Source organism: Chelonoidis abingdonii, chromosome 8 (assembly GCF_003597395.2).
Source record: "Chelonoidis abingdonii isolate Lonesome George chromosome 8, CheloAbing_2.0, whole genome shotgun sequence".
NCBI classification, from domain to species: Eukaryota; Metazoa; Chordata; order Testudines; family Testudinidae; genus Chelonoidis; species Chelonoidis abingdonii.
This window is the reverse complement of record NC_133776.1, coordinates 28,306,046-28,323,225: the sequence shown is the minus strand read 5'-3', so window position 1 is coordinate 28,323,225 and position 17,180 is coordinate 28,306,046. Positions and strand designations below refer to the sequence as shown.

Here is a 17,180-nt window from a genome sequence, read left to right as displayed (position 1 = left end):
TGTGCAGTATGGTTCTTCAGAAGAATAGAACAGGCCCATTCCAGTTGATGCCTGCCCCCTCCCACTTAGTTCTGATTGCCATCTTCACAGAAGGAAATCTCTTTTCTGGATCACTTTCTTCACAGTGATTCTTTTCCCAATGATGAGAATGAGTGTCTGAAAGAGCAATGCCCCAAATTCAGTGAAAAGCCCCCAGCAACATGAGTCTAATTGCTATAGTTCCATTGGCTGTTCTGTTCAATTGCTCATCAGATTTTAAAATTCCACATTAGAAACCTAATGGGCCTGTGTGCTAATATTCTGCTCTTCTAAATGCAGTGCTGGTCTAGAACTGCTAGGCAAATGCAGCTATTGCAGATGAAACTCTAGACTCATGGCAATGTGCAGTTTAAATTTAACGTAGTTGGCACTGATTTCTTTTCAACAGTTTATAATTTCAAAGGCAACTATTTTAAATGTTCACTTTTTGGGGTCAGAATTTCAGAAAGTGAGGCTTGAAGTCTGTGGGCATTACAAGCATGTGGGCATGCAACTGGAATGAACTGTTGTTGTAAAAATGAACAAGGACCTCACATCCTAAAAATCTGACCCTAGTTTACAATAGCAGTAATGATTTCTGGGTGGTACACTTCCTGGCAGTTTAAGACCAGCTGTGTTAAAGGCCTTGAGCTCTCAATCCTTCCCCTTGATCATAAATAGGCTGGAGAAGCCCTGTCCATCGGTTATTACTTGATTATGAACTCAGTGAAATGGTTCAGAATGAAGTCTTGCTTTCCCATGGGTTATTGTGCCAGCCATTAGCTGTTTGGAAGGCTGTTACTGAAAATAAACCAAAGTCTGCACCTGCAGCAGCATGCAAAGCTCAGGATATACAGTTTATTAAATCAGAGCAGCCATAACTTCCCCTAGTGGCTTTTATATAGCAGTGATGGGGCATAGGATGATGGCAAGGCTGCAGGCAGGGTTACAATGTAGTGCATGGAATGAAAGTATAATCTTTGAGCCACAGTTCTAGGGGCCATCTAACCAGAATGGCAGTCACTGAGCCACCTCCTACAGATCTAGTTCCTGCCCCAATTAAACTGCTGTGCCCCAAAAGACCTGGCCTCAGCAGCGTATAGTGCAGTAGAGTAGCAGCAGACTGGCAGTCATGGCACACTCCTCTCTTTCTGTACCTGTTAGACACAAATGGATGATGTGGCCCATGGTTTGCAACTTCATGATGTATCTGTGCCATTGTTACATTAGGGGAGGACAGTTTTGTGATTAAGTCACTGGACTGGGACTCAGGAGATCTGGATTCAATTCCTTGCTCTGCCACTAACCTTGAGCAAGTCATTTAATCTCTCTGTGCCTCAGTCTCCCATCTCTAAATGTGGATAATAACACTTCCTCTTTTCCACTCTTGTCTGTTGAGATTGTGAACTCTGTAGGGCAGGGGGTGTATCACACTGGGTGTCTGTACAACACTTGATACAGTTAGGCCCTGATCTTGGTTGGAGCCTCAAGACACTACTGTAATATATGTGATAATAATAAAATGATCCCAGTCCTGCATGGTGCTGTGCTCTCAATTCCTATTAATATCAGTCGGTATCGAGGATGCTCAGCATCTCAAAGGATTCTTGATATTCATATATAGATTCAAAAATGGTCAATTCTATTGACAATATTCTTAGATATCGCTAGGGTGACCAGAGGAGAGGAAGAAAATATTCGGACACATGGGGGGGGGGTGTCTGCCGGCGGAGCAAAGAAAAAAAACAAACAAGTGCTCCCGGTGGAGCAAAATATGGGACAAATTGCATCTCGACCAAAGATTGGTTGGGATGCGGGACAAACACCTAAATATCGGGATGGTCACGATTTTATCGGGACGTCTGGTCACCCTTGATATCGCCCCAATAATAAAGCTTCTGCTCAAGAATATTATTCCCACCCAACTGATTATGTCTCTTAAAATCATGTTTTGATCTGAGCCTTCTCTTATGCATTGTTTACTGTATCTTCCCTAGACAACACGAACAGACTAATATTAAACACTGACAGTGATATACATTTAAACACCTTCCTTTGATAAGCTTAAATGCCTACCTACTGTTAGATGTACTGTTTTTTTCAGTGATGGCTGTCCATTATATAAGTAAAGATCAAAGATGTGTTCCATTTTCCAGTCAGATAAGAGCAGCCTGTTTGTGCTGAAAAGAACACTGTATGTTCCATTGATGTTGCACAGCCAGATGGGTAATTTAGGAGTCTTCAGCATGCTTCCAACCTAGGGGGAAAAGGGTATTACAAATATACTTTCATTATTAATAGGCACTTATGTCTGTGTTGCTTTAAAGGAACATTAGTTTTACTGCTCTGAATACAGAGTTACTATGAGGTATTACTGTCCATTCCCTCTAGTAATATCTCTGCAGATACCTTTTAATCAGGAAATGAGTAAATAAGTCAAGGTGGTATGAATGATATATGTCGCAAGTTGAACTCCAGCTCTGATGAAATCCTCACCTGTGCTTTCATGTCTATTGATTTACAGCCACTGAGGATCTCACCCACTATGTTTTAACTTGAGAAGTGCACTTTGCTTTATGGATAGTGTAATAAAAAACCTCCAGTAAATCCTAAGCCTGGGAATATATTTACGGGAATCAGCTTTTAAAAATAATAATAGGTTCCAAATAATAACATATAATAATATATTGACATAATAAGGTTCCAAATGGTCTAAGAAAGGGTCAGATAATGAACGGGTTGTGGCCAGTTCAACAAATTGTAGACCCAATTCCACAGTCCTACGTACATTCTAAAGTGCATTTGTGCAATTGCTAGTGAACATTGGTGCTATTCTGCCAGTAGTTCTGTGTGGTAATGTAAGTAGCTAACATCAGCATCTGAAAATGTAGAAAACAAACAGTGGTATGATGTGATGTGACCGTGGAGAGGAAGGTGTATTCAGCGGGGTTTGAAGGGCTGAACACTGCAACAAGGAAGTCTTTCTAAAAGTATGTAATCTATTTCTCCCCATGAGTAGCAGTGAACTCTCCCAGTCCAGTATGTTTACAGTTAGTCTGAGCATTGCAGTATCCTCCAGGACCTACTTCAGAATGTCTCTTCATAGAAACCTCAGACCTCTGGGCTAGTTCTCATCTCAGTTACACTGGTGTAAATACACAGGAACTCTCTTGGGCATAATTCTCATTTCGCTTACTTATATAGGTTTTAGGGCTGTCAATCGCAGTTAACTCAAAAAAATTAACTGCGATTAAAAAAATTAATCACAATTAATTGCAGTTAAATTGAAATTTATTAAATATTTTTGGATGTTTTTCTACATTTTCAAATATATTGATTTATTTTACAACACAATACAAAGTGTACACTGCTCACTTTATTTTATTATTTTTTATTACAAATATTTGCACTGTAAAAATGATAAAAAGAAATGTATTTTTCAGTTCACCTCATACAAGTACTGCAGTGAAATCTCTTCATTGTGAAAGTGTAACTTTAAAATGTAGATTTTTTTTGTTACATAACTGCACTCAAAAACAAAACAATGTAAAACTTTAGAGCCTACAAGCCCACTCAGTCCTACTTCTTGTTCAGCCAATCGCTAGGACAAATACGTTTGTTTACATTTACGGGAGATACTGCTGACTGCTTCTTATTTACAAAGTCACCTGAAAGTGAGAACAGGTGTTTGCATGGCACTTTTGTAGCTGTCATCGCAAGGTATTTATGTGCCAGATATGCTAAACATTCATATGCCCCTTCATGCTTTGGCCACCATTCCAGAGACATGAGCCCATGCTGATGATGCTCCTTAAGAAAAATAATGCGTTAATTAAATTTGTAACCGAACTCCTTGGGGGAGAATTGTATGTGTCCTGTTCTGTTTTACCCACATTCTGCCATATATTTCATGTTATAGGAATCTCAGATGGTGACCCAGTACATGTTCATATTAAGAACACTTTAACGGCAGATTTGACAAAATGCAAAGAAGGTATCAATGTGAGATTTCTAAAGAGAGATACAGCACTTGACCCAAGGTTTAAGAATCTGAAGTGCCTTCCAAATTCTGAGAGGCACGAGGTATGGAGCATGCTTTTCAATGTCTTGAAGAGTAACACTCCAATGCGGAAACTACAGAACCCAAACCACCAAAAACGAAAATCAACCTTCTGCTGGTGGCATCTGACTCCAATGATGAAAATGAACATGTGTCGGACTGCTCTGCTTTGGATCGTTATTGAGCAGAACCCGTCATCAGCACGTACGCATGTCCTCTGGAATGGTGGTTGAAGCATGTAGTGACATATGAAAGTTGAACACATCTGGCACGTAAATATCTACAACAGTGCCACGTGAATGTCTGTTCTCACAAGAAATGGGCAGCATTATCTCCTGAAAATTGTAACCAGACTTGTTTGTCTGAGCAATTGGCTGAACAAGAAGAAGGACTGAGTGGACTTGTAGCCTCTAAAGTTTTACACTGTTTAATTTTTGAATGCAGTTATTTTTTGTACATAATTCTATATTTGTAAGTTCAACTTTCATGATAAAGAGCTTGCACTACAATACTTGTATTAAGTGAATTGAATTATACTATTTCTTTTGTTTTTTATAATGCAGATATTTGTAATAAAAATAAATATAGTGAGCACTGTCCACTTTGTATTCAGTGTTGTAATTGATATCAATATATTTGAAAATGTAGAAAACATCCAAAAATAGTTAAATAAATGGTATTCTATTATTGTTTAACAGTGTGATTAATTGCACGATTAACTTTTTTAATCGCTTGACAGCCCTAATAGGTTTTATAGTGATGTAACACCACTTAAGTTGCTCTGGATTTGTACAGGGATAAGTGAAATCAGAACGTGTCCCCATAACTTAAAGCAGAAAAATAATGGGGGTGCTCTCTAAATGGTACAAAATATAGTAACTACTGCTGTTAGAGAGAACAGGCCAAATTCAGCCCTGGTTTAAGTTCATAGGCTTAGATGGAGTTGTGTCTGCTTCCAACAGGGCTGAATTGGCCTCTCATGAAAGGTGTTCTGTCTCTTTTGGCAGGCTATTGTGAGGGTCATTTGGGGAAATGCAAATTTTATGACTCTGGATGTGGCCTTTGAACCTTGTTTTTATTGTTTTTCCATTATGTTTGGACTCTGATGTCATATGATATATATTTGGCAGTCTCAGACCAGTGCTTCATCAACAAACAGCTTGCATCCAATGGCTATTAACATTAAGTCTGGTGTGTAAAGATGATTTACCAAGGTGAAATGAGATATGACCAATCTAGAGACGGAGTAATTCCTCACTCTGAGAACAAAATCTGTCAGGCAGAATTAAGTACTGAAGAAGAAAGAAATCTCTAAACAGTTTATAGACTCTAGTCCCTAGACATATCCATGCAGTAGTGGTTTATTGGGAAAGACAGATAAGATTAACTCTAGCATTTGATGGTGTAAATAATCCCTCATACATAAAAGAAGAAAAGAAGCTTTACGTTTTGCATTATTGTAGATTGTCTCTTGTTTGGGGAGGAGGAAAAGGATCCTATCTAGAAAGTAATGCAAGTCAGCTGAAAAAAGTGAATTGGAGAACAATGTCTTATAAGTCACGTTTCAAATGATCACTATGCTATTGGTGTACATAAGCCTCAAGAGCATGACAGTGACAGTAACACATGGAAAGAAAGAAAGAATAACATGTGTTGAGTCTTCTCTGGATAAGTGAAATGAACCCCAGAGGGTCATGATTGCATTCATTCTGCATTAAATAGATCTGTGAAAATATTTCAGTCTTAAAAAGGGAACTAATATAAGAAAACCTTGGCTCAGGTCCACAAAGATATTTAGGATTCAAAATTTGAAATCCAGGCCCTAATAACTCGAGGCCTTAAAATAATGTCCCAAGACACTAAAAGACTCTTCAAGCAGCTTAAATCCCATCTTCATAAAAGGAAGATTGTGTTGTTTTAAACTCCCATGGGAGTAAGCAAAAAGCACATGGAAGTAGCAGTTTCCCAGCATTGATGGTCTAGAAGTGTGTTTGAATCTTTAAAGCAAATAGTGCCCAACTAAACTTCACAACACTTCTGGGAGGCAGGTAAATCTTATCTTTATTTTACAAAAAGGGAAATGGAGGCACTGACAGGGTATGTGAACTGGATTAGAGCCCCGAGGATCATGACTCTGCATCAGATACACTATCCATGAGACTACACTTTAGATGTACATCAAAGTGTTTCATTGTCTTCACTCTTCCCATCAGTGATACTTTCTTCAGCCAATTTTTTACTGTGTTTGATGTGTTACTCTGAGGGCTGTAGCTTTGAAGCCCTGGAGTTTGCAAGGCCACATGTTGAGCACTGGGGTTGTTCTCCTGTGGCATGAACAAGGGTGCTGAAAAACTCTTAGGGAACAAAGGAAAAGAATAGGGAGCACTGGAACCTATACAGCAGCTCCTTGGATCTGCTGGTGGTGTGGGCACCTGAGCAAAGTGTGGTTGTTTTAGCCATATAAGTGGAAGCTCCTGTGTTGCAGCAGGCCAGGGATTGGACACAAGGAGAGGGCAGGAGTGTGCCTTAAAGCTTCAGCATATGGGCACCCAGCAGTGGGGAGTAAGTGTGGGAGGCAGGTGGGAAAATGTGGGAGCTGTAGACTGAGAATGCGTGTGTCTGTGTCCAGCAGTAACCATAAATGTGTGGCCATCTATTGCCCTTTTGTATTGGTAGTGAGTGGAGTGTGACTTATATGATGAGAATGTGTGTGTGGGCCTGGCTAACTGTGCCTGGCTGCATTTTGGCTTAATGCAGACATTGTCAGCATTAGTTCAGATGGCTTTCTATGAATGTATTTCCATGTTTCCTTTGCATGGTCCTCATTTTCCCCTGTCCCTCCTCCCACTGACTCCACCTACTTTCTGCCCAGCTACACTCAGATTATGTGCCTATGATCTATTTTTATGCTTGTTTTGTATGTGTCACTATTTGCACATTTTAGCTACATAGCACAATGGCATTGAGACAACAACCCTGTAACTACCCAGCCTTCAAACCCTTTATTTCATCACTTATTGCCTATTCCCCCATTCCGCTGCCTTTTTCAAATGCCATGTTGTGGTCCCCACCCTCTGTAACCCTTGTGGTTTCAGTATATTGCTCAACAGGAACCTTTCTAAGGCAGTTTGCAGGTTTCACATCACTTGTCTTCATTAGTATTTTACCGTGAGTTACCGAACTCAAATTAAGAACACACTTTATTTTTCAGTGAAGGTAAGCCGCCAGTCTACAGAGGATAAATGAATTTTCAGGGGGAAAGCTAATGATATATAGTGTACTAATGGTAACAGTCTAAAGCCAGGGGATCTGAGCGTAGGAATGTCAGTGCAGCTCAGTGATTTGTATATGCTCTTACCTGGAGGGGTCTGTAATGCTCCACTTCCTCCTTGTTCCAGTGTAAATAGCCCACATCACTGCGGGCCAGGACTCCATGCAATAGTTCTTGCACTCCATCTTCACTGTCAAATTTCTGGAACCCATTAAACACATGCGGACTTCCTCTGCCTGTTAAAATGATGTTGAGAATTGCCTAGAGGGGGAATGACCTACAATTACACTTTCAGGCAGCGGAGCAGAAACTACGCTGTAGAATTGCTTGCTGTTGTTCATCTTTCCTATAGCTCATTTTTCCCCTCTATATAGAATAAGTGGCACAAAAGCATGATTTCATACACATCTGTCTTAGGCATTTTCAGGACACCTGTCACCCTGGTATCTACATGCCAATAATAATACTTGCCATTACATAGGGCCTTCAAGACATCACACTTCCCTTTGACAAAGATAAGTATTATGAACTCCATTTTACAGATAGAGAAACTGATGCAGAGAGGTTAAGTGGCTTTCCCATGGTCACATAGTGAGTCAGTGGCATTGCCAGGACTAGAACTCAGAAGCTTTGCCTCTGAACCCAGTGCTCACTTTGCTAGCCCATGCTTGTGTTGATGGAAGTTTCAAAATTGTATAATCAGGAGTAAAAACCCCATTGTGTCTATGGGAATGTGGGGATGGCTTCATTATATTAATTAATGAAAATATGGGCAGGCAGCAAAACTAAACTCAGACTTCTACTTACAACAGGTTGCCGTCCATTACTTCACCAGGATGTGCTTGCTGTTTTCTTCCCATTTCCACTTGTTTTCCAAGTGTCCTCAGAGAGGAAAAGCAATTGCTATGATTCTGAACCCTAGGCACTGAAATCTTTCTTGTCACTAATGTCTCCCACAAATAACTACATAGGTGCTGGAACTGGGGGTGTAGAAGGTGCTGCAACACTCTCTGGCTTGAAGTGGTTTCCATCATATACAGGGTTTACAGTTTGGTTCAGTGGCTCTCAGCACCTCCACTGTAAAAACTGTTTCAGCGTCCCTGAATAACTGAGGCTTATTTTATGCTGTGCAAGCACATATATCTATTCACTTTCCCCTAACTCCTGCTTGTACTTCTGTATTATCCTTTAGCGTGACTTGAAGATCGATCTAGGTAGGCGATCTGTACCTTCTGATGCCTTTTGATTCAAGCAGCTAGAGGCAGGAAAATATTTGCAGATACATTTGTAATGCTTGCCATGTGAGCATTTTTGCATTTTGTCAAAAATGCAAAACTGGCCCTATTTTTGAAAAAATACCAAACTTAAACAAGCCCCTTGTGAATCTTTCTAATTTTTCAGGGTTTTAGACTTAGTTTCCTGTTTTTATAATCTTTTGCCCCCAAAGCCTCATAATTTTGGGAGTTAGAAAACTGACTAATGAAGCCACTATAGCAGATATCAGGAGAATGCCTGCAGCTTTACACAGCCCAGCAATACCCTTGGCAATAAAACACAACACCCTACGACAGTAAATGCCATAATGATGACTCTCTATCCTCATTATCATTTCTGGACATAGACATCCAACACACAGTAAATCTGCTTTCTTATCTGCAAATAATAGGTGCCAGATCCTCAGCTGGTGGAAACTCATGTTATGTCCATTGAATGAGGATCTGGACCATAACATTTGCCTTTATGGCCTAACATTTGCCTTTTAACAAAACATAGTAAAAGTTAATGGCTGTTTTTCTACCTCAGCCACCAAATGATGTAGGAAATCATCTTCATCCTGGGTAACATTAGTGGTTCAAATTCTGGGAGACCAACACTCAGCTATGGTAGTTGTATAAACCATGAACTGTAAAACTCATCTGTTTGATAGGGCATGTGTAGAGGCAGAAGCAATGGACTTTTGAAGAGGAAGGGAGCATTGGCCTGCTATATCCAGGGTTGTGAGCTCAAACCTTGAGGGGGCCATTTAGAGGTTTGGGGATTTAATTAGGGGTTGGTACTGCTTTAAGCAGGGGGTTGAACTAGATGGCTTCCTGAGTCCCTTCCAACCCTGATATTTTATGATCTATTGTGCCAAACCATGGCATCTACTCTCTGTTGGCTGATTTGTTCTATTTTCTCATTGTATTTTGGTTTGTGGTGGTATTTTTTGTGACAAATTTAACTGTGGCCAGGACATCCAGAGTTTGTGTACAGATGTCCTTTTTTATATTTTACATTGAAATTAAGAAATAAAAATATTTTTGTAATTGGGAACACCTTGATGGATTCTTCCTGAAATTGAAAAGACTAGAAGCAATAGTGGAAATTGACCTAAAATGCATACACCAATGTTAAGACAGTCAATACGATTCTAAAGCTTCAGAAATACCTTTTGACCATATCTGGAAGTGGAACCATCTACTTTTAGATGGATCTTACTAACAATTGTGAATGTTCGGTAAACTGATTACGCATATTTTATAAGAACCATTTAGGAAAAAAATCACATAGTCCTACCTGTCTACAGATGAAGTTTCCAAGACTGAGTTGTAACAGATGAGATGTTGTGAAGTCTAGGTCTTTTTGGAGCCTGTGCAACCAAAAACAAAGTATTATTGTGGTGTCAGCTGAATGATAGGAATGACTCTGTACATCAGTATATGATTGTCAAGAAAAATTAAAATGGCAATATGTTCCTCAGGGTTCTTTTGTTTCCCTTTGTTACAGGCATGGCAGTGGTGATCTAGCTATATTTTTACACCCCGGTTTAACTTTTATTAGATTTGGATATGAGATGCAAAATTCAAATTTAGACCCAGATCCAAGCTTCCCAAGATTGCTGTATGTTTGGTTCACAAGGTTTGGTTCTGGGTGATCTCTAGCATTTTCTAATAACTATTATTAACAATTCTAATACTTGTCTTTAGGAATTGAACCAAAACGTTAGTGGGTAACATTTTGAAAAGTGCCTAAAAGCTGGACTACACATCTATTTTGTATGGCTATATCTATTTTGGTTAGGAGTATAATTTTTTTAAACTAAAATACTGATACAACTCCGGTGTGGATGCAGTTATATTGGTATAAGAGTGCCTTATATCAATACAGCTTATTCCCTGTCCTACACAGGAATAACTATACTAGTATAAAATACCTTTACACCAATATAATTGCATCTGTTCTTAGGGTGGGGATAGAAGTTGTACAACTTACCTATATTAGTACAATTAAAATGGTAATTTTTGAGTGTATACAAACCCCTTAGTGATTTAGGTGTCTAAGTCCCATTGACTTTGTCACTATCATCACTATCTAGGTGATAAGAGTTGGTACAATACAGGTATAATTTGGCTTCCCTCTCCTAATTCCTTCCAGTGTCATAAGGAAATAGATCACTTCATAAGATATTGCTAAACGTGTATAGGAGGTTTTTAAAAGACATAATTTACCTTTCCAATGTCCTAGAGAAAAGCAAGCTATATAGAAATAAGATCACACCGTGGCTTCCTTCATCTTTGAACGGATAAAAAACAACAACAAAGAAGGAATTATGGCAGTTACCCATGATTGGTTGAGATATCTCCTCTGTTAACTCTTCAGATTTGTTTCCCTTGCACCTTCTGCTACAATCTAGATGAAAATTAGATGAAAATACTGGACGAAATGCATGAGCTGCTACTGCAGTCAATGGGAGCTTTGCCATTGACTTATTAAGCACAGTAGGATCAGGTCAAAAAGGGTGATAGAAATTTTTCATATAATTTCTATTATTTCACAGAACAAATTACATTCCCATTTGTTGTTTTCTTTGTATGCAGATTTTAACAAATGATTTTAGTGACTTTACAATTTTTTTGTATTTTTACAAACCACTTTTTCATTAACATAAAATTAAGCTCCTGATTACATAGAGTGGAGTATCCTGATCCCATGCTTTCTCCCCTCCCCGACAGCCTCCCAGAGCACCAGAGGGACCAGATTCTCTGAATTGCAATCTGATTCCTGATCTGCATCTAGAGTAGCACAAATAGCTCCTTACCCAGGGCTTGTTGCAAAGTGCAACTGAGGCCTAAATTAGTAAATTAAGCAATAACAGACCCTTCAAGATTAGAAAGTTTCGGCTGGACTTGCTAAAAGTATTTCAGTGCAGTTAAATGGAATTGCTAGAAAGAATTGCTACATAAATAGTGGATTCTGGACATTCACAACATTAATTGCTTACTGCAGGCGTCTTGCTTTTCTTTTAAAGCCCTCACCCAGCAAAGCACTTAGCATGTGTATAACTTTAAGCACATTAGTAATTACACTGAAGTTACATTGGGACTGCTCATGTTTTCAAATTTAGGTACATGTCACCTGGATTAAAGTGAAACGTTATCACATTTGTTCCTTATGTGGATCTAGAACAGGGGTGGGCAAACTACAGCCCACAGACTGGATCAGGGCTTTGGATCTGGCCCACAGAATTGGCACCTCCATGGTGCTGTGGGCCCCACACCACTCCCAGAAGCGGCCAGCACCACATCCCTGGTGGAGCAGTGGTGGGGCAGAGGGCTCTGTGTGCTGCCTTTGCCTGCAGGCACTACCTCCTGCAGCTCCCATTGGCTGGGAACGGGGAACCACAGTCAATGGGAGCTTCGGGGGAAGTACCCACAGGTGAAGGCAGCACGCAGAACCCTCTATGCCCCTCCCCCAGGGGCCACAGGGACATGGTGCTAGCCTTTTCCGGGAGCGGCGCTGGGCCAAGGCAGGCAAGGAGCCTGCCTTAACCCAACTGCGCCCCACTCAAGGTAAGCAGCGCTGGGCCAGATCCCGCACCTCAAACCCTTGCCTCACCCCTCCTGCACCCCAACCCCCTGCCCTGAGCCTCCTTCTGCACTCCACACCCCAACCCCTGCCCTGAGCCCCCTCGTACACCCCACACTCCCTCCCACACCCCAGCCTCCTGCCCCAGCCCTACATTCATGGCCCTGCATGCAATTTCCCCAACCAGATGTGGCCCTTGGGCCAAAAAGTTTGCCCACCCCTGCTCTAGAAACATGTTGGGACTTCCCTTCTAGGACATATTTTGAATTGCCCTTAGAAAAAATATTGGTGAGCATGCATATGATTTGAAGTCCTCTACAGTGCATTTCATGGCGAAAAATAACAAAAATAATGAATGATTAAAAAGTTTAAAAATAAGTTGGAAATACAGACCCCAGGATTGTCTCTATGGACTAGAGAATGACAGAAATCATGAGAAGAACTAGAGAGTGGACTGGATGAGGAAATCTGAAGGGATTGAATTGAAGAAACAAGTTTTATAAATAGAAGAAGGTAAATGAACAGAGGGATCTGAACACCAGAAAAACAGAGCTGGTAATTCTGTGCAAAATAACAATACAAACAAAAGAAGAACAATAGTAATCCTATCTGGACAGTTATTACAGAAAAAAAACAACCTTGAAGAAGCAAGACAAAAGAAACAGGAAGGAAAATCCCACTGCTAGACAGGGGAGTAAACTGAAGAGTTCTCTTTATGGTTAGATTCCTGTGTGCAGTTTCACTGCCTAGAGGAAGAACAGAGCACTTCTTTACAAATCATACTGGAAATCTCTAAATTAAAGAGGCCGCCAGAGGCGTAAAAGGGGAAAAGTGCAGAAATGTCTCAAACTCTATTTTACCCCATTACTTCTAGTACTGTTATAAATAAATACTCTCTCTTTTGGGTATCTATAGCCTTTAGACATTTGCAGGCTGCTTTGTCCTCCCTCAGTCATTGCTTAGCCATGCAATATATTCAACTCTTGTAATCTTGCCTCATAAATCATTCTCTCCAGACCCAGAATTATCACCTCTGAACCCATTCTGATTTGTCCATGTTTCTGGTATTTAGATGCCTGGAATAGAGCACGGTGTTCAGGTGTGATCACACAGAATTAGAGTCGGGTAAAATTGGAGTACATTTGCAAATCCCAGCAGTTCACTCTGTGATACTGAAAAGACGTGGTCAGTCATTACATATAAAAATTTACCTTTTCTGCCTCCAAAGCATAGAATAGGTCAGAATATGGAGCATGGAACTTGAAACATGATTTTTTCCATTCATAGCTGAAGACATGGAATGTGTTTCCAAATAACATCTTTCGGACCCCTTAAAATGAGAGGAATAAAGGTAGACTAGGTCCGATTCTCATTTACACTAAGGCCAATTTACATCACTTTGGCAATGTAAAGGGGCCTTCAAGTAGGAGTAAATTACATTTACATTCACTTTAAGGCATCTTCCTTCACATTGCCAACACAGTGTAAAGTGGTCATAGGGTACGTCTACATTTAAGCTGGGAATGTAATTCCCAGCTTGCTTACATGTGCCTGTGCCTAAAAATAGCGGTGCATTCATGGTGGCAGAGGCAGGGGCATGGCTAGCTGCCTGAGTATGTACCCAAAGGGCCAGGTGCGATTGGACTTGGGGGAGTGGGGGAATGCCACCAATGACACTCTGCTATTTTTAAGTGCAAGTTCGAGCAGAACTAGCAAGGGTATATCTATGCAAGCTGTGAATTGCACTTCCCAGCTCATATATAGAGGTACTCTTCATGAGAATCAGGCCCTGTGACATGAAAGGAAAGGAAACATATTTGGTTAGTCATGATTACTTACTTCAGGTCTCAATTACAATAAAATATAGCTCTAGGCTGAATTATTAATTTTAGGTTATAACACCTACTTTAAAGGGATCCACTTTTTCAGATTTGCTGTTACTCTTTTATGTAATTCCAGGAATGAAATTCTGGACCCACTGAAGTCAGTGGTAAAACTCCCACTGAATTGAATGGGGCCAGGACTTCACCCCAGAGATGCAAAGGGGCCATACAGCTGGTTTAACTGGCTGCTTGGGAAGTCTCCTGTGTAAGGCGAAGCATAGAACTGGCATGGCCGCTCACTCTCACTAATGGAACGCCTTCATCCCTTTAGTCGTACTCGCATGAGTGAAGCAATGTACATGTGTGTTTGCCCATTCAAAATGGATAAAAAGCCACTATGCACGATCACTTGTTGTGCTGCAGTTCTAGTCAGAAAATATTTAATGGGAAAACCTGCCTGTGGTGTTCCCCTCGTGAGAGTGTGCCATAGAAAAAAGGAGCTTGGTTTATCCAAAAGAGAGCATGTTCCCCATACCAGTCAGGGTAGGGTTGTCCTGGACAAACATCTTGGTCCCTTTGTGCACAGCCTCTGATTAAGCTACTTCACGTCAGAGATGGAATGATTTATGCACACAGGCTGTTTTATCTAGTGTGGAGAGATACATTTGAAGTCGGTGTGACTACTCATATAAGCAAAGTCGTTCACATATATAAGTCTTTGCAGGACTTGACCCTTACTCTCTATTTTGTGTGTGTTCACCAATGCAGATCTCTTGTCAGAATTTTACCCTTTGTGTTAAATGCCTGATAGATGACTGGGACTTTTATTGATCCTTACAGCCTGTAGGCATCAAAGACCAATTCTGCAAGTTCCCCATCTGCAAAAATCCCTTTGAAGCCAATGGAGACTCTGCATATGAGGGACTGGCAGGATCATGCCCCAGAATATTTAGTGACTTAAAAGACTTGCCTAATCTCCTGAATTTTATGACCAGTGTTCTGACATCTAGGTCAGTGGTTCTCAAAGTGTGGAGTGCCCCCCAGGGGAACAGAGAGGAATGTTCGGAGGGCACATAGGGCTGGAGCCAGCCTCCATGAGGAGCAGGGAGGGAGCTCCATCCCCAGACCAGCTCTGCCTCCAACCCTGTTCAACCCCCAGTCCTGCTCCATCTCCAGGTCCAGCTCCACCCTCACACCCTCTCTGCCCCCATGTGAGCTCCAGCCACAGCTCCACTACGTCCCCTGCTCTACCCCCAGACTAACTCTGAGCCCAGCTGCAGTTCCACTGAGCCTTCTGCTTGGGTCCCAGCCTGGCTCTGCCTCTTGCTCCAGCTCCTCTCCCATCCCCAGTTCTGCCCTCAGCTCCACCTTCAGCTCAAGCTCTGCTGGTGAGGAAAATTTGGCTGCGCAGTAATGGCAGTGTGTGTGTGTAGACAAAATTTCTGCTTTAGAATAAATTTGTTCAGGAAGCCATTTAAGAACAGACGTCAATAAAGGTGATGCCTTTAATTTCAAGGTAGTTTATTTTAAACATGCATGATATTTAAGGTCATATATTGGTTTTGTAGCCACAAATGATTATATTAGCCTAAATACTAATGAGGGTGAAAGAGTTATATGTACATATTTATTGTTTTAAATTGCTTAATATGCAGTTTACTTGTCTGACTCACATTTTTTTTTATCAATGGTTGCCAATAACTTCAGCACATTCTAATGATTACAGTACAAAAATATATAATCTCTGACTAAACTTTGACATCTTCCAATTTAAGGTTTTGGGTAATGGTTAGAAATACATACATTTTGTATTTCTGAACACCTGTGTCGTCTTTCCTGTGTTTTAAAATTGACCAAGAAACTCTTTGACTGTTAGACAAAAACGTTCATTGCCATAGATTCTTCTGTTACTTTGAACCTGATTATGAACATTTCTCTTTCAAATATATGAAGGCTTTCTTCTCAAAGGAAAAATGTATAAGAAGAAATTGCTAAAACAGGCTTTTTTACAGTTTGATTATTATTTTCTTAAGCGAATACTAGCATCTAATGTGCTATATGTTACATGAGTAATCTCTTAAATGTGATTGCCTAGTGATGCAATCACAAAAAAGAGCAGACTAATACAAAAATGTTACCTTTCAGAAAAACAGTTACCTGGTGAACTGTATTATTGATTTCCAACCTGCAAGTGAAAATAAAACTCAGCTAAAAAAATAAACGGAGTATTAACCTAGTACAATTTTCTTTGACCAGTGGGGGAAAAAAGCTTAAAACCCAGGAATTATACTTGCATTTTTTAAATATATTTGAGAATGCAGACCAAGAAATAAAACATTAAAATTTGTAAAACCCCTAACAAAAGACTATCTGGTTGTAAGAATATGTGAGAACAAAGCAGAATAAAAATCTTACCTGTGGCAACTAAAAATTTCTCTCCATTTATCTAGATTTGAAATTTTGCTGGATATCCATTTGTTGTAAGCTGTGTTCACGACTGTATGCCTCCTTGTCCATCTGTACTCTGGACAAAAGTAAGGGATGCAAACATTAAAAATCAGGATATAAACTCCCTTGTGTCTAAAAGAAAAGTGACCCTCTTGGCACATATGCCTATATGAAGTGTCCTAGCTCATACTATCAGACCCTGATTAAACTTTTATTAGAGTTGGACATAGTCTGTTTTTTTTCTACTCACTGTATATATAGCATGAATGTTTAATCCAAGACACAGATTTATACAATTTTACATAATTTATATAATTTATACAATTATACAAGACACAGATTTAGACTGCAATTACATGTTTGTTTCAGAGAAATCTGAATAATTAACCTGATGGCACTAGGCTTGAGAGAGTGTAATCAAAGTGATTATTTTCATATAGCACTGTAGGGAAGCCTACCTAAGGATCAAATCTTGATTCTATTCAAGCTGATGGCTAAATGTCCGTTGACTACAAAGGGACCACGATTTGGACCTTAATGAATGCATGGTGCTGGAATAAATTTCCTGAGGAACACATTTACTAAACAGATGTCTATAAACTCAGACACATTCAACACAGTGATGTTACTGTGGGAGACAAACTAGTAAAAAAGATGAAATTTAAGCTGAATATTGACCCCCTGTCTTTGTCCGCCCCCCACTTGTCAGTGTTTA

General features: G+C 40.1%; 1 protein-coding gene across 1 annotated transcript; it reads right to left on the bottom strand.

The window, feature by feature from the left end:
- Window positions 1–16: 16 nt before the first annotated feature.
- Window positions 17–16,534, bottom strand: MINDY4B (MINDY family member 4B). The gene is given in 10 exon segments (XM_032806205.1): window positions 17–156; window positions 2,095–2,275; window positions 7,437–7,610; window positions 9,906–9,978; window positions 10,838–11,018; window positions 13,213–13,270; window positions 13,406–13,524; window positions 16,156–16,202; window positions 16,433–16,480; window positions 16,482–16,534. Coding segments are annotated over 10 exon segments (1,074 nt in total).
- Between the last annotated feature and the right edge of the window lie 646 nt (window positions 16,535–17,180).